At 42.5% G+C, this 24,812-nt stretch overlaps 1 protein-coding gene across 1 annotated transcript in view; it reads right to left on the reverse strand.

Moving 5' to 3' along the window:
- Positions 1–23,653, reverse strand: part of LOC122755183 (retinal-specific phospholipid-transporting ATPase ABCA4-like) — a 37,587-nt gene extending 13,934 nt beyond the window's left edge. The window contains exons 1-7 of the mRNA XM_044003520.1: positions 23,555–23,653; positions 21,418–21,658; positions 19,761–19,900; positions 19,028–19,087; positions 18,055–18,252; positions 3,673–3,878; positions 2,389–2,563 (exon numbers count right to left, since the gene is read on the reverse strand). Coding sequence (XP_043859455.1) covers positions 2,389–2,563; positions 3,673–3,878; positions 18,055–18,252; positions 19,028–19,087; positions 19,761–19,900; positions 21,418–21,658; positions 23,555–23,653 — 1,119 coding nt within the window. The remainder of the gene's footprint in view (positions 1–2,388; positions 2,564–3,672; positions 3,879–18,054; positions 18,253–19,027; positions 19,088–19,760; positions 19,901–21,417; positions 21,659–23,554) is intronic.
- Positions 23,654–24,812: the final 1,159 nt, after the last annotated feature.

Raw genomic sequence — 24,812 nt, forward strand, 5'->3', positions numbered from 1 at the left:
AAATATTTATATTCTGACAGATATTTATACAAGAAAATACTTGTAACTTTTTAAGAACTGTATCTGTATTAGGGCAGATAGAAGGAGTACACATAGACAGAGGGTGTGGGTATAAGTTGGTTTTCATGTATTGATATTAAAAAAATCTTAAGGGGTAACAAAAAGGATTATGCTGGGAGAAGAGGAAAGGGGAGGCATAATGGGGTAAATCACATTACATGAAGAGGTACAAAAGATCTATTAAAATAGAAAGAAAGAAGGTAGAGGTGGGCAATGTTTAAACCTTACTCTCATTGGATTTGCCTCAAAAGGAGTAAGTAGGGAAAGAGAAAAGAAAAGGGTGGAGCAAGGATCTGGAGAGCAGAAGTAGGAGGAAAACGGGGAAAGAAAAGGGAGGTGGGGCTGATAGAAGGGAGGGAAGATTGAGGGTGGTGGTGATCAGAAGCAAAAGACTGGTGTGAAGAATCAGGGTGAAAGGAGAGAAAAAAAGTATAAACAAGGGAAAAATAGGATGGAGGGAAATAAACAATTATTTGATAAAAAGTGTTGAAAAAAATGGAAAATAGCATGGGAGAAATTAGGTATAGAAGAACATCTAACACTGTATACAAAAAAAAGTTCAAAATGAGTACATGATTTGGAAATAAAAGGAGATAACATAGGCAAATTAAGAGAGGAAAGAATAGTTTACCTGTCAGATCTATGGAGAAGGGAAGAATTTATGACCAAAGATGAGATAGAGAAAATTATTAAATGCAAAATGTATAATTTTGATTACATTAAATTAAAAAGTTGTACACAAACAAAACTAATGCAACCAAGTTTAGAAAGAAAGCAGAAAACTGGGAAACAATTTTTACAACCAGTGTTTTTGATAAAGGCTTCATGTATCAAATATAAATAGAAATATATAAAATGTATAACAATATAGGTCATTGTTCTTGGGTGAAAAGGGGTCACTAGTGGAAAAACTTTAAGAAGTCCTGTTCCAGTGCAAGATTCTTTGCTTTACAGATGAGGAAACCAAAGCTGAGGGAGATTGTGTCTTTCTCAAGGTCACACAGGTAGTAAGTGGCAGAAATGGATTTGAATTCAGGTCCTCTGACTCCTGAATTAGTGCTCTTTCCACTCTACCATTCAGATATCTGTTCTTGTCTTTTTCAGTATCACCACCCTTGCCAAACTCAGCTAACTCTGCTGGCTCCATCTACCTTTGGTTAATGAGGTTGCCATGGCTGGACCAAAAGCACTCTTGTTGTGTGTCCTTTGTTCTTGAAGAAGACATCAGGGGGATGTTATGACTTGGAGTGCATTGGATTTAAGTGAGGCAGGGCTGTGCAAAGTCAGCAGCCTCACTCTCCTCCAGAGTCACCTGCACTCTTTTCTCCATAAACAAAATCATAGGACTAGCCATTTAGGTGGTTGCTGGCCATCACGGATATAGTTTTAATAGTGCGCATGTTTTAGCAAGGGAAAGAGCGCCCTAGAAGCTAAGGGCACACATTATTTTTGTCCTCAGACCAGACCTGTGATTTCACTGCTGTAGAAAACTCCCAGCAAGGAAACTCTCAACCCATGCTGATCAATATCCACTGGACCACAAAGAGTCTTACAGTGTTGCCTAGGTCATAGAGAGGTTAAATGTCTTGCCCAGGACCACTGAGCCAGAAGAAGTGAGAGTCTGGCCTTGAACCCAGTCTTCTTGACTCCAGGACAGGCTCTCCCTCCACTGTGGCCTGTTGCCTTGTTCACATTCCTTTACCTTTTCATCCTTCATCCATCATGGGAATGCTAATTAGTGAAGGGAATGCATTATTCACCAGCTCCTAGAAACCAGACTGGATTTCAATGCAGAGCCTTAATTTGGTAGAGAAAGGGACTCTGGCTGGTGTCCTTAAAAAGAAAATACCAAATGCACTATACAGTCTGAAATGCATGTGCCTTGGCCCTTCTCCCCCAGGGTCACCCTTTGTGACTTTCCACCTATGTACATCACAAACCTAACTTCTGTGGTTCTAGTTTTCAGGATGTGTCCCTTCTTCCTTCTTTCACCTTCCCTTCTAAGATATGTTCCAGTTATAGAATTCTATGATTCCATGATTCCCTAGCAAATGGACAAAAATGCTTTTACTCTTTCTTCCATCTTACTTTCTTTGATGTTCTTCCCATTAGAGCAGGGAAACAATGACTCCATGGAACTTTTTCCCCAGCTTGGCCACCTGGTCATCTCTCTCCTTCCCCTCCCCCACACCCCAGGAATTCTCTCTCTGGTCCCAGACTGAGATCAAAGACTGAAAGGTTTTGAGCCTTCCTGACACCAGAGGCACCTCCCAGCTGCCCCAACTAGCTTATCAAGGAAGAAGATCAAGATACTACTTTGACTCACACATCATCTACAAAGCAGGGGTATAGCATCTGCTGCAGATAGACTCCAATAGGCACGTCTGCCTTGGTCTGGCTCCTTATAATCCCCTGTTCAATCATGTCCTGTAGATAGGCAAACCCACCCCAAATGTAACGGAAGTCTTCCACTGGATCAGCTCTTGGACCAGGATCCCAGTACCTGAAAAAAAATAAACAAAGGTGGAAAAGGCCCAGCTTCAATGGACTGTGCACATCATTCTCATTTCCTGAGGCTCTTACTATAAGTGGACAAAAACTCACCCTTGAACTCTTTCCCTAAGACTTCCAAACTCTATTCTGAAGTGGGAAGGGCTTAGATCTCACCTAATTCTGTCATGACTTTAGGGGGAATTTACTGTACTTTGTGGACTGATTTGGCAGTGCTGTCATCATTCCAGTCCCTTTTGTTCAAGGGAGCTGGGAGTCACTAAGTGTAATCCTTCTGGTAAAGTAGAGGATCACTATGACTTACCATCTGCTCTGCCCCTGTTTGCTAAGGCCCCCTTAACCATCCATCATGAGGCTGTGCCCTCCAGATCCCCAGCACTGTCATCTGACCTAAGAACTCCTTGGCCTTGCCATCTGTCCTCCTGCTACACCCCTAGGACTTCCAGGTCTTGTCATATAAGTGTTGTCTCTCCCAGGTATAGGGGATTCCTGGAGAAAGGGATTACCTGGCTTTTTCAACTTTTATCTCAAGGGCTTCGCACTGTGTTACCACATAGTAAATCTTTTGTTTTGTTTTGTTTTGTTTTGTTTTTTGGGCGGGGCAACCAGGGTTAAGTGACTTGCCCAGGGTCACACAGCTAGTGTCAAGTGTCTGAGGCCGGATTTGAACTCAGGTCCTCCTGAATCCAGGGCCAGCGTGTTATCCACTGTGCTACCTAGCTGCCCCACCACATAGTAAATCTTAATAAGTGCTTTTTCATTCATTCATTCAGGAATATCATCATCCTCATTTTAAAGAAAGAACCAACAGACAAAACATCTATAATGAGATAATGGGTACAAGTGCTAAGGATGAAGGAAGGCTGAAGGCATTGGGCCTCTTTATGATTTCTGGATATCAATTCACATTCAAATGTGCCTTTTGGTTATAGCAAACCCTGAGTCTCTCTGTGCTTGATACAATCAATGCAGTTGACCTAAGGGGAGTGGGCAGTGAAGGTCACAGGCTTGGCTAACTTGGGTATGGAATGGTGGTAAGCTCTTCTGGTAGGCACCATCACCACACATGGGACAATCCACTGGAGGTAGACGAGGCCTCACCTGTCTTTGATCTTATTGGTTTTTTCCACTGCATCTATGTCCATGCGGATCTTATACTTCATGTGACGTGGTGGCTCACTGTTCCAGGGGTAGATATCAGAGAACACCACTCCAGCCCAGAATCGATTCTGCTCCAGCAGGGAGAGGGCTCGGTGGGTGAGTTGGATTTCATCATCATAGCCTTCAAATTTATCCAGGGTCAAGCACTGCAGATAATAACAAGGTTAAGAGAGTTGGAGGAACTCCAAGTGGCAAGGACTCATCTCCTTCCCTTCTCCCCCCACCCAAACAGCTGGAGGGATGAGCCGCTGCCCTTGGGGAACAACCAAGACACAAGGAGAGCTGCAAAGTTCGTGTTTGTTTAGCACCAGGGTCCAGTGTCAGGACTGGAGCTGTAGGAATCATTGGCTAAAGGGGTGGGAAAGGTGTTTGGAAATGCTGAAGTGCTCTCTGGGCCCAGCAGATTCAGGGAGGGCTACGTGTATCCAGCTGTTCACAGCTGTACAAATAAGCAGTTGCTGCAAGAGACAAAGATGCTAAGGTCTCTCCCTGCCCAGCATGGAGAAGAGAAGAACTGGGGCCATGTTGGATACAGGGCTTTGAAGATTAGAAAACAGCCAGACTTGGACCCCAGTTAGAGCTCACCTAACTACATTATAAATTTAGAATGAATTGTATTGTACTTTGGGGACTGATTTAGCAATGCTGTCATTTTTCCATTAAAAAAAAAAGAGGGGCAGCTAGGTGGTGCAGTGGATAGAGCACCGGCCCTGGAGTCAGGAGTACCTGAGTTCAAATCCAGCCTCAGACACTTAACACTTACTAGCTGTGTGACCCTGGGCAAGTCACTTAACCCCAATTGCCTCACTTTGAAAAAAAAAAAAAGAGATTCCCTGGAGCTTCATTCTTATCTCACCACAGACATACAGAAGATGACCAGCTTGGATAGGAACTGGCAGGAGGAGGAAAAAAAATAACAGGAGAACTGAACGATACTTCCAGAAACGAGTTTGCATCCCAACTCAAGGCAGGTATTACAGGCAAGGGAATTGAACAGTAAGTCTAGTTCTCTTTTGCTGTTTCCCACTCACACTCTCAATAGCAAAATGGATAATTTTTGGAAAATTAAATGCCAGATGATATCTGTTTTAGTAGAGTTCCATAACATTGCACTGTACTGATATTTGTTTAATTACTTAACTCCTTATCACTGTGGTGCTTAATGGCCATTGGGATCCACATTTCCATCCTAGAACATAAATTCCCTGAGGGCAAGAGCTCAGATTCAGACTCTCCAAGATTCATGTAGATGGGCACTGGTGAATTCCCTGTTATACAAGACAACTATTTAAACAAGAAAGAATTGCTATGGGCCTTTGCCATCTCTAAATCACAACTAAAATTGTCAAAAAACATAGAGATGCAGAGCCCTTGAACTTGCAAAGACCTGGGTTGGAATCGTACCTCACTTATTGACTCTATGACTCTGGGCAAATCACTTCTCTGAAACTCAGTTTCCTTATCTGTAAACTAGAGATACTAGCACCTGTATCATAGGCTACTATAGCTATTAGATCAGCTAGACTCAAATGCGCTGCTAAATCCTGCCATTTCCCCCTCTAAAACCCCTCTTACATTCAATTCCTTCTCTCTTCTCTTGGCCATAAGGGATTCTGATGTACCTACAGGGGCTGATAATTTCCACACACCTACCATGTTGCCATTCCAAATAGATATTATTTAAAGGAAAAAATGACCATTTTTCTTCTTCTACCATTCAATTCAAGTGTCCAAATGTATCATGTCCTCAATGTGTTCCTCATGTACTTTCTGTGATTTGAATAGCACAATGGGTAAAGACCAGAGCAACAAACACACCTTAAGGGATGGGCTGGGACTCTAATCAGCAATATTTTTATCTGGGGCAAAAACTGTTGAATCAAGGTTGGTGACAGCAGCCCAAGAAGAGAGTCTAAACATGGAAGCTTTGGCAGTGGAAGAGGCAACAATCTCTCTCACCCTTACCCTATGGGAACTGAGGACAAAAGCCTGAAGTTATGTAACAGAACAGATGAATAGAGAATTATGAGATGTGGGGACAGAGAAAGCATTCCCTTTGGATGTGGGCTCCTTGGGCAAAGCTTCGTTTACCCCATGCTAGCTTTAGCCCTGAGCCAAGCTACTCTTGATATGTGTTCAAGGAGCATTCCATGGTCTCTAGCCAAAAGCACTTTTTGTACCCCTCGACAGAAATTAGCATGAGTTGAGAACAGCTCATCAGGAAGCTGTCCCAGCCAGCAATCAGGCTTACCTTGAGGGCCCAGGGTTTTTTTCAGGATATCCTGAGAGAAAGAAAACCAGGAAACCACCTCTGGCTCCTAATAGTAACTGTCCTATGTGAAAGTGATGCTATGGGTCAGGTGGCATGGTGGCACTGTGGATAGCAATCTGATAGGTGGCACAGTGGATAGAGTCCAATGGACCTGGGGTCAAAAAGACCTGAGTTTATAATCCTGTCTCAGACATTTACTGACCTTGGGAAGGGTGTTGGGTTTTATCAGTCTTGGTTTTCCCATATGTAAAATGGGAATAATAATAATCTCTACTTTCCAGGTTCTTGTAAGGATCAAATGGATTGACAGATGTAAAATGTTGCCAATAATACCCACCTGCAGAGAGAAAACTGAAACTGACTGAATACAGACTGAAGCATGCTGTTTTTCACTTTCTTTTATTCAAATCTTCTTAAACAAAATGACTAATATGAAAATGTTTTACATAATTGCATATGTATAACCTATATCTGATTCCTTAGCCCCTCAAGGAACAGTGGGGGAGGATAGAACTTGGAACTCAAAACTTTAAATAAAAATGTTTTGCAAAATTTAAAGTGATAAATAAATACTACCTCTTATGAGAAGTCATTATGGTCTCTTAGCAATCTAATCTAATGGTCCCTTGGAGGGGTGTGGTATTTGTATGTGTATATGTGTATGTGAGTATGTGTGTGTGTTTGTGTAAGTCTTTTTTATCATAAAAGTATTTTATTTTCTAGTTACATTTGTTTTTATAAGATTTCTAGTTCCAATTTTTCTCCCTCCCCCCTACCCAAGACAACAAGCAATCTGACAAAGGTTATATATGTACAATCACATCAAACATATTTCTGTAGTAGTCATGTTGCAAACGAATGAGAACAAAAAGGGAAAAATCTCAAAAAACAAAAGAAGTAGAAACAGTATGGTTCAGTCTGCATCTACATTCCACAGTTCTTTTTTCTGGAGGTGGAGAGCATTTTCTATCATGAGTCCTTTGGAATTATCTTGTGTAAAGTCTAAAATTCTAGCTGTGATGTCTAAGATCTAATGAATGGTCACCTTAAATTAGAAGCTTTAGCAAGAGTTTAGCCTTTTAAATATTTATTAAAGTGTATTAGAAGTTAGTGATAAAAGCAAGAGAGGAAAACCCTCATTTGGATCTATTCAGTATAGCTAGAGAGAAAAACTTGCCTTTCCCTAACAGCCCACATGAAGTTCTCCCTATTCTGCCTGTCCCTGCCAGCAAGCCAAAGTCCCAAAAATGAAAAGGACCCTCGCTTCTCTCAGAAGCCTTCTGTGAAACAAGAAACAGGGCTGTCCACACACATAGCTCTAAGCTAATTGGCTGGTAGCTCTGATTGACACGACCCACAGGTGGCAGACATCACTTCCTGATGCTGATCTGACCTTCAAAACCCCAGAAAGATCACTTCCAGATGCTAAGTCGCATGCGTTCTTTTCATGGCAGAGCTTCCTTGCAGTATCTTTCTCAGCAGGTTGGTAGTGCTCTAATTCTCACACCTGGATCATTGAATTGCTGAGAAGAGTTATGTCTATCACAGTTGATCATCACACAATGTTGTTGATGCTGTGTACAATGTTATCCAGGTTCTGTTCATTTCACTCAGCATGAGTTCATGTAAGTCTTTCCAGGTTTTTCTGAAATCTGCCTGTTCATCATTTCTTACAGAACAATAGTATTCCAGGACATTGCAGGACCACAATTTGTGTAGCCATTTCCCAATTGATGGGCATCCCCTCAATTTCCAATTCTTTGCTACCATAAAAAGAGCAGATGTAAATATTTTTGTATATATGGATCCTTTTCCCTTTTTTATGATCTCTTTGGGATAAAGACCTAATAATGGTATTGCTGGGTCAAAGAGTATGCACAGTTTTATAGAACTTTGGGCAGAGTTCCAAATTGTTCTCCAGAATAGTTGGATCAGTTCAAAGCTCCACCAACAATGCATTAGTGTTCCAATTTTTCCAGATTCTCCAACATTTATTATACTGCTTTTTTTCATATTAGTCAATCTGATAGGTGTGAGGTGGCTTGTGTAAGTCTTTAAACAAACATGAGTGGTTAAACGCTCAGTTAAATTTCTTGTTTAAAAAAAATATTTAGTCTAGCATCCTTCTTTCAGTTAGATCATGGTACTGATGTTGACATAGTCACAGATCTTTCTGAATAGGCTACTTAGCCTCACACAGAGAAAAATCCCCTATCTATATCAAAAATTTTTAGCAGACTAGTAGGACCCAGCCAGCTTGGGAAAGTCCTTTCCAAGTATTGCTAACAACTCCAGCTGCCATCCAAATCATACATTGCTCCCACGTAAAACCAGTACCAGCACATATAGACCATTGAATTCCATTGTCTCTTATTCTTCCATGTGTATTCTGTTCTATTCATCTATCTCTCCAATTTTGAAACAATGCAAGATGGTTTTGATTTCATAATACAATGTTAACTCTGGGAGTATTGTGCTCCCATATTCTAAATTGTTTGTTTTTTCTAACTGATTATTTGATCAAATTCTATAAAGCATTTCCCTGGCAAACTGGTTGCCATGGCAAGTGTAAATTAATTATAGAAGTATTACTTTTGATAAGCATAAAAAAGAGGGGATCATCTGCAAAAGTTTTTTCATATTCATGTAATCAAATTTATTATAGCCATAAATAGGGACATATTTTGCAAAATAATAATATGCAATTTGGGGATTTTAGATATTGAAATAAAAATGTTCTAGACTTTAAAAAATTTAATTAATAAAAGTCAGTTCAAATGTTACATAAGGGTTTCTTTTTTATGCTATTGCAACTACATTTTGAACTCAATAGTATGGGCTTATTTTATTCTTTTAAGATTATGTTTTAACTTGTATTAAAATATGTTCTGATTTTTCACAAAAGTAATTGTATACTTAGTTAAAAAAAGCTATTACCTGGAGTTATTGCATAATTGTATATTATATTCTGAGTCTAGGCACATTCACATTTTTTGTGATCATTATTATTCTTAAGTTTTAAATCCATATGAGACTTGGATTATGGGAATTTATTATTTAAGACATTAATTGCCTTCATTCTGAGTTATCAGATGCCAGTTGGCCAAGATGCCATCCAATCACAAGAGGAATACATACAAGAGCAGACATTGAGCTATCACATGAGGGGAGACATGCGGGAAGTCCAGGTACTGCACTGCCTTGGGAAAGGCCGAGAAAACGGCTATTGGCAAGCATCGAGGTTGGATTTTCTTGTTTTAATTTTCCTTCACATGGCACCGGGTGGCCAGGCTATGCCATCTCATTTGACACCTGACTTCAATTCCTCTTCCTATATGCCTGATGTCATGGACATCTCAATCCTATGTATCTGATTAAGCCTGACTCAATTTCTTCTCTGTTCTTTTATGGTAACCCCCATAATTATCTCAGGTGTCATGATAAATACAATGTTGGATTTGGCCTTGACATCTGTTATCAATGATATTAGATTCTTTAATTTCTCATAATGGTATGAGGATAATTAGACAGATGATGCAAAAAGTGATGAAACAAATATAAAAATTATTTTCTAAATTAATATCACAATTGTCTTCTCAATTTATTCTCCACAGGGGGGAGTGTAGTAATATTAAGTTTTAGAGAATGTTTCAATTTTCTGTTTTTATTATATGTTTCATGTGTAACAACTAAGATTCTGAATTTCCTTAGACATGTTTTTTTGAGGACTCTCATTGTTTGATTTGATTGTTAGCAAAGCTATTTAAAGTTGTGTTAAGCTCAATTTTGTAGCAAATTTTCCTGGCTGATTACCAGCATCTGAAACACCTGAAAGACTTCCATTCCACAACTACACCCAGAGGACATCCCAAGAATCATCTGAGAAAAGACTTCCAAAGACTTAAATGGATTTTTTCCTGTTTTCCTTTTCCACATTGTATACACTGTTTATAATGTTCACTTACTAAAGGGGAGTGTTCCCTTTAGTTTTTCTGTTTGTAATGTCCACCTGCTAAAAGGGGAGTGCCCCCTATAGCCTTTGTTAATGCATCACTCAATTTCTTTTTCTCTCTTTTCATCCCCTTTACTTTGTTAGTTGTAAGTATCTATAATAGTATTGCTACATGTGAGGAAATGATGTTTCTTTGCATGAAGCACAGGGGGGAGTGTGAGAATTGGAGCACCACCAACCTGCTGAGAAAGACATTGCAGGGAAGCTCTGGCCTGAAAAGAAAACATGTGACTTAGCATCCGGAAGTGGCTTTTCTGGGGTTTTGAAGGTCGGATTGGCGTCTGGAAGTTATGTCTAATGCCTGTGGGTCTTGTCTATCAAAGTTACCAGCCAATTAGGTTGAAGCTCTGTGTATGGACAGCCCTGTTTCCTGTTTCAGAGGGGGCTTCTGGGAGAAGTAGCGAAGGAGCCCAGTCTTTTCATACAGGAACTGGCTGTTGGTGGGAGGCATTTTACACTCTCTTAGTTAGCTAGGTGAAAGTGGCCTTTTCTTCTCTCTCTTTGCTAACTCCTAATATACTTTAATAAATACTTAATGCCAAACGACTGGTGGTAAAGCTTTTCTAATTTAAGGAGACCACACATTAGATTTTAAATATCACAACTAGAATTTTAGACTTTATACCCCTTAATCCTGGATGGTAGAAAAGAACATTTTTGTTGTTTGTCCTTCATTCTTGAAGAGGATCTTGACATCAGGGTGATATCATGACTTGCAGTGAACTGGATTTAAGTGAGTGAGGGCTGTACAAAGTCATCAGCCTCACTCTGCCCTAGACCCATCTGGATCCAGTGGCATGATACATATCAGGACGATTGGAGATGGCCCCAAATGTTTAAGGCAGTTGGGGTTAAGTGACTTGCCCAGAATCACACAGCTAATAAGTATCTGAGGTGAGATTGGAACTCAGTTGTTCTTGACCCCACGGCCAGTGCTCTATGACTGTACTACCTTGCTGCCCAGAAAAGAATGTAGATAGACATGGGATGACCAAATAGTGTGAAAATCTCAACATAAAATCATTACCTTTCCTGGAAAAACAACTCCAAGTATAGAAGTCACACACAATGGGCATTCTTGGATGGATTACAATTTCTATGACTGGAAGGAACATTCACATCCATGTGATCATAGATTTGATTATGTAAGTATTGGGTCTTCAGAATCATGCCATAAGAATAGAGTCTATAATGTGCAAGTTCATAATGAGCTTAGGAGTATCTGACAATGTATTATAGTAAAGGCAGAGTTGTTCAAGGCTAAATGTGCTTCTCTTTTTCCTGCTAAGGAGACTAATCTTGGGGAAATGGCAAATAAGGAATTGATATCCAAGATAAGTAGAGAGATGGCAAGAAATCACACCCTTGATGAGTTAAGCCACCAGGCCCAGATAAACTACATCCTCAGGTAATGAAACAACGGGCAGGTGTGACTGAAGAGTCATTGTCATCACGGTTCAATTGTGTCTAATTCTTCATGATCCCATTGGTTGTTTGTTTTGTTTTGTTTTTGGCAAAGATACTGGAGGGGTTTTCCATTTCCTTCTCCAGCACATTTTATAGATGAAGGGTTCAGTGATTTGCCCAGGGTCCCAACAGCTAGCAAGTGTCTGAGGCCAGATTTAAACTCAGGAAAATGAGTCTTCCTAATTCCATGCTCCTGTGCTCTATCCACTGGGCCACGTGTTAGTGATATCTGAAAGGTCATAGAGAAAGCAGTAGGTATTACAGGACTGGAGAAAGGCAACTTTTCCCAGATTTTCAAAAAAGGAAGAGAAAAGAGTCTGCAAATGGTGACCTGGAGACCTTGACTTTGATTCTTCACACAATTCTACAATATATTATAAAAAGGGCTGGTGAACTTCTAGAAACAGAGGCAGTGATCACCCTACTGGCCTCCATTCACTCTATATTGCAGCCAGACTTACCCTTTTGCTGCTCTCTAAATAGACAATCTTTTGCCTCCATTCACTGGCACAGGTTGTTCTCCCATGCCTGGAATGAACTTCCTCCTCATCTCTACTCAGAATCCTTTGCTTCATCCAAGGTTCAGATCAAGTACCCCCTTCCAGCACCCCTGGTGGTTAATGTTCTCCTTCTCCTTGAATTCTCTTAGATGGACCTCAGGTTGCCCCAGACAATGTGATTTTGTAAAAGCATTCTCTAGATCATAGCTAGAGAGCTGGAAGGCACCTTAGAAGTTGGTCAATAAGCATTTACAAAGCACCTACTATGTGCCAGGCACTGTGCTAAGTTCTGTGAATATAAAGAAAGACAAAAGACAGTCTCTGCTCTTGAGGAGCTCGGCGGTATATTGTGAGGGAGACGACACACAAACAACCCTGTTCAGATGGGCTATGTACAGGAGAAATTGGAAATGACCAACAGAGGGAAGGCCCTGGAATGAAGGGGGATTGGGAAAGGCTTCCTGTAGAAGGTGGGATTTTAGCTGGGACTTGAGGGAGGCTGGGGAGAGCAGGAGGAAGAGCATTCAAGGGCTGGGGGAAAAGCAGAGAAAGTGCCCAAAGGCATCCCATGGAGTGTGTTATTGCAAGAGCAGCCAGGAGGCCAGTGTCACTGGATCACAGAGAAGGTGCTGGGTGGGAGGGGGTGTAAGACTTACTGGAAAAGTGGGGGAAGGGGGCAACAAGTTACAGAGAGCTGTGCATGTCAGAGGGTTTTATATTGGAGCCTGGGGGTGAGAGGAAGCCGCTTGAGTTTACTGAGTAAGGGGTTGTGGGTGACTTGGTAAGACCTATGCTTTAGGAAGGCCATCGAATCCAATCCTCTCATCTGACAGCTAAGAGGGGGTAGGAAATTTGCCCTGGGTCACACTGCCAGCAAGTGTCTGAGATGGGATTGGAACCCAGGCCTTCCTGAATTCAAGCCAATATCCTACGGACTACATCACACTCACTCTCGAGAGACATATAATGTTCATTGTCAAGACATTATATCCATATTCCATTGTGAAGTCATGGCTTCTTCATTACAACATTGGTGCTCCAGCCTATCATATATATTTCAATTCAATCCAACCCGCCAAGCATTTATTAAGGAGCTGTTGTGTGTCAGGCACTGTGCTAAGCAAAGACAAAGACAAAAACAAAAATGAAAAGAGCAATAAGCAACTTAAGAGAGGAGGTACAGGAAAGGAGGAGTGGGAGGCAGCATAGTGGGTGGAGTGCCTGACTCAGAACACTTGAGTTCAAATGCTGCTTTCAGGACTTGTTTAGCTGTATGACCCTAGGCAAGTACTAAACCTTTTAGCCTCAGTTTTCTTATATATAAAACAGTGATTATATTGGCATTGACTGCAAAAGATTATTCCATGAAAACAGTGAGACAATATTTGTAAAATGGTTCACAAATGTTAAAAACCCATATAAATGTTACTTCTTCTTCTTCTTCTTCTTCCTCTTCCTCTTCTTCTTCTTCTTCTTCTTCTTATTATTATTATTGGAGTCAGACAGACTCCTGCACTGCTCCTCTACTTCTTCCTCATCTACCCCTCCAGCCAACTCTTGATCCAAAGCACTAATAGAAGGATCTGTCACATAGATAATTGACAACAATGTGTAATCCCTAAATGCCTCGGATTTGGTTTCATGGTACATTGCATGGTCTTTTCCCCCAGCAGATTTATCTTCCTGATTGAGGTTTGCTTAGGCTAACATTAAAATAGTTTACATTCCCTAAGTACATTCCAATTGGGTGGTGGTGGGAATATGCCCAGAGTGTGCTAGGTCGGGGAGAGAGGCTAGTCCCAAAACAGCAAAGCCCAATTCCCTGGCTCTGATAAGTCGTAATGAAGCTGAGCATACTGGGTAGATAATAAAAGAAGCAAGTACACAGGTTGACAAAAGGTTGGAACCCGTGCTAACTATGTCTCTATATTGACTGAGTCCACAGCAGGCAAAACCAGCTAGTGAACAAAAGTTCTATTTATTCCTCAATCATAAAGGGGGGGGGGGCAGGGGAGGTGAAAGTTGGTTAAAGTAAACTTTTATGCCTTGCTCACGGATATTTTCATATGAAAGTTTTGTTTGATCTTGGCTTCCTGGTATGAAATTCAAGATTTGTGTAATCTGAATATACTGTGAAATTTAAAAAATACTGTGAACTCCAGACAAGGTTTCGTATGTTCCAGGAACAACCTCTAAACTAAACAAAGAAAGCTACTTTTCAAATTCAAGGGTAATCAGAAGGGTAGGTAAGGAATTTTCTGTCTTTCCTTGTTTAAAGCACATGTGTGCATGCGGGGGAGGATGTGTGTGTGTGTGTCTATGTATGCATATATGTATTGAAAGAGTAGGGCATGTTTAGCTTGGAAAAGAAAAGATTTACAAGAACATGATATGGTTATTGAATTAATAATGAAAGTGAATTACAGACAAATACACACACATGCATTAGTGATGTGTACATTTATTTTATACCTGCTTAAGACCTATTTATTGAAGATCTGACCACTCAACTCTTCCTTCATCAGTGACTCTAATTGGAGAGAGAACTTAATGAGGGGTGGGGAGGATGTCAGAAACTGATTGATATGCACAGGAGTAATCTAAGGGAGTACTCCCAGACTGCAGGTATTTCTGGATAGTCTTAAACCCTTTCTTCCCAGCCCAAGACACTGCAGCCTAATCAGTGGCTTACAGTATTTTTTTATTTCTTGGAGAGAAAGAATATGTGGGAAGACAGAGGGCATTGTGCGAGGCCTACACAGGGGCATGCTGGAGCCAGCTCTAACCTTTTGACAGCAGATTGTTCAACTTTTAGAGTAAGAAATCAGTAAATGCTACAAATCAGGGCACACATTTCTTGTTTTGCTCATTGTCTCAACTTAAGAGAGTCATGGAGAAAATGTGAATAATGCAGATTAAATGATTAAACTTAAAAGTGTGTCCTGTGTACATTTTTTTTCCTGGAGATCCAGTTATTAAACAATTATCAGCATGCCCCTGAGCATTCAGAGTCTCAAAAGCCCTTTGGTAGGGAGAGCATCAAGGGGATAAAATGTCTGAGATCCACAGAACAGCCACCTGAGGATGAAGCTTGTGTGTCTCCAGGCAGCCCCAGAGTCAGAGAATCTCAATTGAAAGGGGACTCAGTGTGGCAGCTAGGTGGCACAGTGGATAGAGCACCGGCCCTGGATTCAGGAGGACCTGAGTTCAAATCTGGCCTCAGACACTTGACACTTACTAGCTGTGTGACCCTGAGCAAGTCACTTAACCCTCATTGCCCCACAAAAAAACAAACAAACAAAAAGAAAGAAAGAAAGACCCTATAATGAAGTTGATGTTTGTCCTTCCTTCCTGAAGAGAAATGTGACATCAGGAGGTGATGTCATGACTTGCACTGAATCAGATTTAAGTGAGGGAGGGCTGTGCAAAGTCACCAGCCTCACTTTCTCTTCCAGAGCCATTTAGGTCCAGTAGCAAGATATATATCAGGATGACTGGAGATGGGTCCAGTTGTTTTAAGGTAGTTGGGAGTTAAGTGACTTTCCCAGGGTCACACAGCTAGTAAGTGTCTGAGGTGAGATTTGAACTCTGTTCCTCCCAACTTCATTTATCAGCATGCCCCTGAGCATTCTGAGTTTCAGAAGCCCTTTGGTAGGAAGAGCATCGAGGGGATAAAATGTCTGAGATCCACAGAACAGCCACCTGAGTGAGGATGAAGCTTGTGTGTCTCAAGGCAGCCCCAGAGTCAGAGAATCTCAATTGAAAGGGGCCTCAGAGGCCATATAATGAAGTTTCTTGTCATTGTTATTGTTTGTCCTTCCTTCACAAAGAGGAATGTGACATCAGGAGGTGATGTCATGACTTGCAGTGAATTGGATTTAAGTGAGGGAGGGCTGTGCAAAAGTCACCAGCCTCACTCTCTTCTCCAGAGCCATCTAGGTCCAGTGACAAGGTATACATCAGGATGACTGGAGATGGGTCCAGATGTTTTAAGGCAGTTGGGGGTTAAGTGACTTTCCCAGCATCACACAGCTAGTAAGTGTCTGAAGTGAGATTTGAACTCTGGTCCTCCATACTGCACCACCTAGCTGTCCCATAATGAGGCCTATAACCCAGAGGAATCCTTTCTCCAGCATTCTTCCTAAGTGGTTATCCAGCCTTCAGGCTTAATAACCTGCACCAGGAGGCCTCAGACACTTAGTATCTCTGTGACCCTGGGCTTAACCTATGCCTGCCTCAGTTTCCTTATCTGTAAAATCAGGGCACCTAGACTACCTCTGCAGGACTACCTACCTCCTGTATCTCTATTCTTTCCCTCTTAGGGAGGCAGTACAATACAATCAAAAATACTTAATAATAATAATATGGCTAGTATTTATATAGCACTTTGAGGTTTGCAAAGCATTTTACATACCTCATTGGTCCAGTGATTATATAATGAAAATATTATGACACAATGAAAAGAGAGCTGAGTTCTGGGGTCAGAGAACCAGGGTTCAAATCCTGCCTCTGATGTGATATTTGTGACCTAAAGCAATTCACTTAATTTCCCCAGACCTCATGTAGAAAATGAGTGGGTTAGACTAGATGATCTCTGAGGTCCCTTACAATCTCAACTCTAGAGGCCTAGTTCAGTCCCTGGCTGGGGGCTAGAGCAGTCACCTGTCCATGATCAAATTCTAACCCATCTCCAGATATCCAAGTCCTTTCTGGGGGTGAAATAACCAAGCTAGACTTTCTTTCTTTCTTTCTCTCTTCCTTCCTTTCCTTCCTTCCTTCCTTCCTTCCTTCCTTCCTTCCTTCCTTCCTTCCTTCCTTCCTTCCTTCCTTCCTTCCTTCCTTCCTTCCTTCCTTCCTTCTTTCCTTCCTCCCTCTCTCCCTTCCTTCCTTCTCTTCCTTGCTAGCTACTGGCAGGAGACAAACTGAACAGAGCCTTCCCAAGGCACGTGATCAATCTCAAACAGAGGTAGCAAAGTCCACTGGGCACAGAAAAGAGTTAAGTAATGCTCCCGCTTTTCCCAAAGATAGCCAGCTATGGGTCTGCAACATTGCACACGCTGCTAGGTCCTGATTAGTGCAAATATATTAGTCAAAGTTAATGTGTTCATTGATTTTACTGAACTGTTTTACCCTCTTTATTTTTTTATTTTTTGGTCAGGGCAATGAAGGTTAAGTGACTTGCCCAGGGTCACACAGCTAGTAAGTGTCAAGTGTCTGAGGCCGGATTTGAACTCAGGTCCTTCTGAATCCAGTGTCAGTGCTTAATCCATTGTGCCACCTGGTTGCCCCCCCCCCCTTTATTTTTTAATCTTTGGAACAAGGGATTGGTTCACTGAGGAAGTGAAAAGGACATGTGTGTGTGTGTGTCTGTGTGTGTGTGTGTGTGTGTGTGTATAGTTGAGTCATTTCAGTCATGTCCACCTCTTTGTGACTCCATTTGGGCTTTTCTTGGTAAAAATACTGGAGTGGTTTGCCCTTTTCTTTTCCATTTTACAGATAATGAACTAAGGCAAACTGGCTTAAATGACTTGGTCAGGGTCACACAAGTAGTAAGTAGTGTCCGAGGCCAGATTTGAATTCACAAAGGTGAATCTTCCTGACTTCAGGCCTGGCACTCTATCCACTGCTAGAACTATCTGCATGTGCATGTATGCATGAATATATGTATGTATATTCTACACACACACATATATGTCTTTTTAAAAGCTCCACAAGAATCCTGTAAAGTATGTTCTACAGATACAACCATTTCACAGGTAAAGAAACTGAGGCACTGAGTGTGAAGTAGTTTGCCCATTCTCATTAAGACAGAGAGTATCAGAAGCAGGACTGTGACCCAGGGCTACCTGACCATAAGTCCAGGATTCTGTCGATTGCTCTTGAAATACAGAACCCTATCTGCCTTGGTTCCTTTCTTTATGGAACAGTGCATGCCTTCCTTCCACGGTGAAAATGGATCCCTAAGTTGGAAGCCCCTGCTGCAGGCTGAGGGGATCTCTGGCATCTACTTTCCAGGGTGCTCCTGAATGTATGCACATGTTGGAGAGCTGCAAGGACTTGTTCCCTCTTACCTCCATGTACTGATGAAACAGACGAAAGGCGCGGTCTGTGAAGTTGAAGACAGTCCTCCAGCCAAAGTGGACCATGTCTTTAGGCTGGCCCTCCTGAGGCCCATTATAGAGAAAGCTGAGTATGGCTTCAACTGTGATTCCTTCCCCATCCAGCTGTTTGTTCACAAAGTTTTTCACTGTTGGATTCTCCAGAGTATCCTAAGTAAGGAACATGAAAAGTATGTTGGGCATATTTCTATAGCCATCTTTTTGTCCTGGATCCTAGATTTAGATCTGGAAGGGACTTTAGAGGTCCTCTAATCTGATCCTCTCATTTTATACATGAGGGAACTGAGGCCAGAGAAATTAAGTGGCTTGCCCAGGGTCACACAGGTGCTAAGTATCGGAGGCAGAATTCAAACACAGGTCTTTCTGAATCCAAGTCTCATGCCTATTGCTCTGTCCCTCCTTATCTCTGCCTCCTGGCTCCCCTGGCTTCCTTCTAGTCTAATTTAATAGTAGAAGCCTTCCCTGCTGCTACTTAATTTAGTGCTCTCCCTCTGAGATCATCTCCAATTTATCTTGTTTGCACATAGTTGTTTCCTTGTTATCTTCTCCCATTCCATTGTGAGCTCCTTGACAGCAGGGACAATCTTTTGCCTTTCTTTGTATCTCTAGCACTTAGCACAGTGCCTGGCACATAGTAGGTGCTTAATAAAAGTTTGTTGACTTGACTTGAATTTAGTCTCTACATCATGCTTCCCCTCCATGATCCCTGGATCTAGGAGCACATATTTAGAGATGGGGCGACACATGCTATATGTTTACCTTTATTTCAAAATTGGATGAACCCTTTCTTGTGAAATACAGAAGGAGACCCAATTTCATTCTCTCATCTACTCCCCTCCCAGTCCCAACCCACAAGAGCTTCTCATACTCAGATCATGGTGATCTGTGTGCTGTTGTCAAAGAAATGCCAGATCTGAGGCCCTACTTCTTCCCATGCCTTGAGAAACTTTCTAACACGATCCAGCTCTTCAAAAGTTGAGTTGGCCTGAGGAATAAAGACAGACAGACAGGGGAACAAGAATAGAGAAGGGAGAAAATACAAGTGCACATGAAACTGCTTCTGTGGTTTCCTAACATACCCGTTGGGGCAGTGACAACATTTGGGAAAGGTCTTTCACAGATGTCTTTTTCCTTTTCTACACTGACCTGAAGATTCCTTGGTCTGCTGAGATTTCTCACAACAGGCTACCAGTTCTCAGGATACCTGACTGGCAAAACTAATGCGTACTTGTTATCCTCAATGGTCTATGGGACATTGATGGTGTTACAGTCTGCCTGTGCTGCATGAAACCTGGTTTCATTCTGTTGGAGAGCTGGCTCCTCCCCCACTCTTCTCCAATACTGCTGCTTCCTCACCCAGCCAGGACACAGATAAACTGGCCGTGTGTACTAGCTAATAGTGGGAATGGCACGCACTTCCAACAGGGACAGAACACAAGTGCCTGGTCGGGAGACCTCATCACATCACAGAGATACTGAGGGGGGATCACACCAAGGAACAAGTGATAGGGAGAGGAAGAAGGAAACCCCAACAACCCACCAGTCCAAAATAAACATGAGGATCGCTAGGGACAAGTAAAACAGAAGGAGGAAAATCCACATCCTCTTGAGGGGCCCAAGGCAATGAGACTTGAAGGGTGAGGAGAGAGGAGGCTTACATGCTTTAATATCTGATGAACAGCAGGGGAATCTGGAGTAAAGAGGATTTTCCCCATCAGCAAGGGCTTTGCTGCCCTCCAGGCTATTTTAGTTAGAGGGTTTGCTTCCAAGTTCTGGATCAATGAATTGCAAAACGATGCTGCCCAGAGAGAGGAAGACAGGGTTAATGGAACCTTATCCCCTCTGCCCCAAAGCTGATCACCAAGCACCATCGTTATCATGCCCAAATCCCAGGCCCCATTCACTCAGAAATGAAGGATGGGACAAATAAACTAAACTAACAGGCTGGGCTCATACAATAACAAGTCCATCAGCTCAATCAAGGCCTTATCACTGGAAATGAAAGCTGGGGCTGCTGTATGAGACTGCTGGTGATTAGGTCAAGAGCCAAAGGGCATTATCCCCCCCACCCCCAAGAAAAGGAGGTGCAGAGCCCAACAGGCAGGGGCAATAGAAAGACACTGCCTGTTTAAGCCGCCATTGAGTTTTCCATCAGTTCTATGCCTGACTTCTGACGTTCTCTGAGCTACCTTCCATCTATTCTCTCTTTTTTTTTTTGGTGAGGCAATTGGAGTTAAGTGACTTGCCCAGGGTCACACAGCTAGTAAGTGTCAAGTATCTGAGGCCAGAAGTGAACTCAGGTCCTCCTGAATCCAGGGCCAATGCTCTATCCACTGTGCCACCTAGCTGCACCCCATCTATTCTCAAGATGTTTGGACCTAGTTGTATGGACCAGGTTGTCTCCCCATTGAAATGTAAGTCCCTCGAGGGCAAGGATGTTCGGAGGTATTTAAATTTTTTTTTATTATTATTTTTTTGCAGGGCAATGAGGGTTAAGTGACTTGCCCAGGGTCACACAGTTAGTAAGTGTCAAGTGTCTGATGCTGGATTTGGACTCAGATCCTCCTGAAACCAGGGCTGGTGCTCCATCTGTTGTGCCACCCAGCTGTCCCTGGGGGTATTTTTTGCCTTTCTTCATAAACCCAGTATTTGGTACAATGCCTGGCACCCACTAAGTGCTTCATAAGTATTGGATGCCTCGGCTTGACTTGATGCTGTTGTCAGTGTCACAAAGCCAGCTTACAACTGGCACCTCCCCATCCGCCTTATTTCACTTTTTAGCTCATGTCAGTCATTTGCCCTCTTCTTACAAGAGCCAGGAAAGAAACAGTGAAGGGTGGGGGAAGTTCCCTAGCAGGGCCTTGGCATCTAGAAAGTGAGACAGGGCTGCACACATCTATCTCCCTTGCACTGTGCTTGTCAAAGCCCCTCAGTCATGTTGACTTGCCAGGGCCCTTCTAACCTAAGCTTTGCTTGAAATTCTGGCCTGCCTCCCAATTCACCTTTTCTCCAATGTTTTCCTCTGGAACTTCACTCTAGTTCAGTTAGATCAGTGGCAAACGTCCCCTCTGTTTTTTCCAGCTAAGGCTTGGCTCCATCAATGGCTCATGCCCAAATTACTTTAAAACTGCTGTCCTTTCATCAGTGGGAAAATAGAGGCCCCTCTTTCTAGCCCCCACTGGCCCCCCCAAAGGTGAAGCCATTTGCCCAAGGTCACTCAAGGAAATCCATATGTTAAAGCCAACACAGGATTCCTAACCAACCTGACCACCATGGTAGAGGAGGAGTAAGCCAGGGACTTAAAAGAAAACTTACTTGTTCTCTTATCATAAGAATAGACAGGATCTTTTCTGGAAGGATCTATGCCTAGGAAGGCTTTGTAGTTGTTGTCTTCATACCAGTTATAGGAAAACACTCTGGAGCCACCCCCCTCTGGGTAACCACACAGGAGCTCAGAGAGAATCCTCATCAACTGGCTAAATGACTCTGGCCCTCCATTCTGCAGGAGGGGCCCTGTTACCCACAGCAGGTCCTGGACACTCGGCCGACGGGCTAGCTGGGGAAACACAGAGGCCCCAGGTTAATAAGAATAATCGCTGACATTTACCAAGCATTTTAATAACTTTTATACTATTATCAGGTAATATTTAACTGCTTATCATCATTATAACATGTATGAAGATTTCATATGGTACATTTAAAACCTAGCAATGACTATATCAGTATCACCAACTGAACTTGCTTAGCAACTATAAACATTTTAATTATTCAAGTATCACCACAATTGTTGAGTTACTCCCTCTATATAGGAAGGAAGGAAGCAAGTATTTAATAAGTGGCTACTATTTGCTAGGCTCTTTAAAAATATTTTCCATTTGATCCTGGGAGTTATTATCCCCATTTTACAGGTGAGGAAACTAAGGCAGACATAGGCTAAGTGACTTACCCAGGGTCACACAGTAAGGCCAGAGGTAGGAACCAAACCCACATTTCTCCTGACTCTTAAGCCCACTGTTCCTTCCTGTATAAGAGCACCATAGATCTGAAGCTGGAAAGGGTCTTACAAACCATCTAGTCCAATATACTCATTACACAGATGAGGAAACTGAGCCTGAGGAAGTTAAGCAACCTTCCCAGGACCATAGAGAATGGATTTGAACCTGGGTCTCTGGACTCCAGATCCCAGGTTCCTTCCCATCAGTTACACCAAGTGAGTCATTTATGTCATGCTGCTTCATTAGCAAGCTGAGCCAGAAAGCCTTGGCTTTGAGCAGGACCTCCAGGGCCACATGTCTGAGAGAGAATAGTTATGGAGGCAAACAAGCCTTAATGCAGCTGCAAAAATAAAGACAGACTGATGTGGCCAGAGGAATCTGGGTGGCGGGGGTGGGGAGGGGAAAAATCCAGCAGTGGGCATAGAGAATTTTAATTTCAACTCCCCTCGTTTGTCTTTCCTGGAAATGTGGCTGGTGGGGGTGGGAGAGCTGGAGGCTGATGGGGGCTCCTGGCTTTTCAGTACAGGCAGGGACTCTTCTCTAGCAAGGAGAGCCATAGAAGGAAGGTGGATTGCTTAGAAACGCTTAGTACAGACTAGCCCAGGGAACCTCAGCACAAATCTCTCAGGCTGGACGGAGCCAAATTCAGTCAGATCACTGGAAAATTCCCTCCTTGCACCACAAGAACCAATCTCACAGCTCTGCATTGTGGTCTTTTTCCTTTTTCTGTTTTGTTTTGCTGTGGTATTTTCCAGTAAATGAAGAAATGAACTGGAGGGAGAAAACTCTCCTTTCTCTGAGAGTCCAGGATTAAATTCAGCACAAGGCCCACAGAAAATTGGTTGTTTCCTCCCCGCCCCCTTCTTGGTCTCTCCTCTTTCCCCCTCCCTTCTTCTCTCCTCTCCTCTTTCCCTCCCTCTCCCTCTCTTCTTCTCTTTCCTTCCCTCTCTCTCTTTTCTCCTCTCTCCTCTCTCCCCTTCTCTTTCAGGAGTACAATAAGCTTCCATGATCAGAAGAAGAGAGATTTACCATACTAAGAACAATGTCTAGGGCTTATTGAAGAGGCTCTGTGATTCCTATTTGCTTAGCCTTTAGGGAAGGAGCAGGGGAAAGCCACTCTTCTTGCAAACATACCTCCCAACGTGTCCTAAAAAGCATTTGGGGTTTGAAAACCACCACTGGAATTCAGTGGGGGTGAGTCTGCAATCAATCCTTCCACAGATATTCAGGGAGGTTTACTTGTCATCCCCTTCTCTGACCTCATGCCAACACTTGCCTCTGTAAACTGACAAGTGTCCCAGAGAATCAGAGCAGTGAGTCAAGCCTGTAAAGTTAGTCTGCACTTCCCTAAAGCAAAGATGTAGAGTTGTTTCTACCACTGTGAATCTTGGAATGCCTCTGGGAGGGATTATTATCATGACCATTATTGCGTTTTGCTCATTTGGCCAAAACCATACAGGATGGGCAACAGGAATGGAATGCAGTTTCCCTTCCTCAAGAGATTGCCTGTGATCGAGGAGAACATCAATCTGCTGGAATATTGGGGTCGTGCCCATGACCAACAGAAGGGAAGAGATGGTGTGCTTATCAAATGTACAGATATTGCAAAGCTGGCATGGGGAGCTAAGAGATGATATTCAGAGTCAAAAAGATCTTTCTAGGTTCCAGCACAGGGTCAAACTGAATTAGATGAAATCTAACAGAGGTTAATGGTGAGTCTGCACTTGGGTTGGGAAAACCTGACATCATAAGTACAAGCTGGGGAAGGAAGGGATGGGTAGATGTACAAAAGTTCTGGGGGTTCTAGAGGACTGCAAATTCAATATGAGTCACCAGAGCAATACAGCCATCAAGATACGGAGTGCAGGGAAAAGGTTCATCAAGAAAGGCTTAGGTTCCAGGAATCATCCCATGTATTCTGCCCTGAGTAGACCACCTGTGGAGGATCATGTTCCCTTTCAGGTGACAAGAAGACTTGGCAGGATTGCATGTAAATACTGAAAGGGTTGTCACTAGGGAAGATACATTAGACTTCTGCTGGGTCCCTGAAGGCATCACTAGGACAAATGGGTGGAGGGTTGCAAAGAAATACATTTAGGCTTGTCCTAAGAAAAATTTTCCTAAGAGTTTATTGTTGTCTAGTTGGGTCTGACACTTCATCACCCCATGAACCATAATGTACATGGGGTTTCCTGGCAGAGATCCTGGAGTGGTTTGCCATTTCTTTCTCCAGTAGATTAAGGCAAACAGAGATAAAGTGACTTGCCCAGGGTCACACAGTTAGTAAGTATCTGATCCAGAATTTGAACTCAGATCTTCTTGACTCCAGGCCCAGTATTCTATTCATTGAGTCATGTAGCTGCCCCTAGCTAACACTTCCTTCTTTCCAAAAGGAGAACAGGCTCATAGTGATAGGCTCCTAATTAGAGATCTGGAAGGGAGATCAGAAGCATCTAGACAAATCCCCATATTTGACAGATGAGACTGAAGCCCAGAGCAGCTAAGTGAAGTATTCAAGTGCTCACATATATTAAATCTTCAAGAAAAGGTTAGCTAAGCATGGTTCAGGCACAGGTTGGACCAGGTGACCCCTGAGCTTTCTTGGGATTATGCAGATCCTTGCCTCATCCAAGGTCAAATAGTCATCAGCATTGGTTAATGTGTATTGGGTATTCTGCATGGACTCATTTCACATAGATCTGTCTTCTATTCTCA

This window comes from Dromiciops gliroides, chromosome 4 (genome assembly GCF_019393635.1).
Source record: "Dromiciops gliroides isolate mDroGli1 chromosome 4, mDroGli1.pri, whole genome shotgun sequence".
NCBI lineage: Eukaryota > Metazoa > Chordata > Mammalia > Microbiotheria > Microbiotheriidae > Dromiciops > Dromiciops gliroides.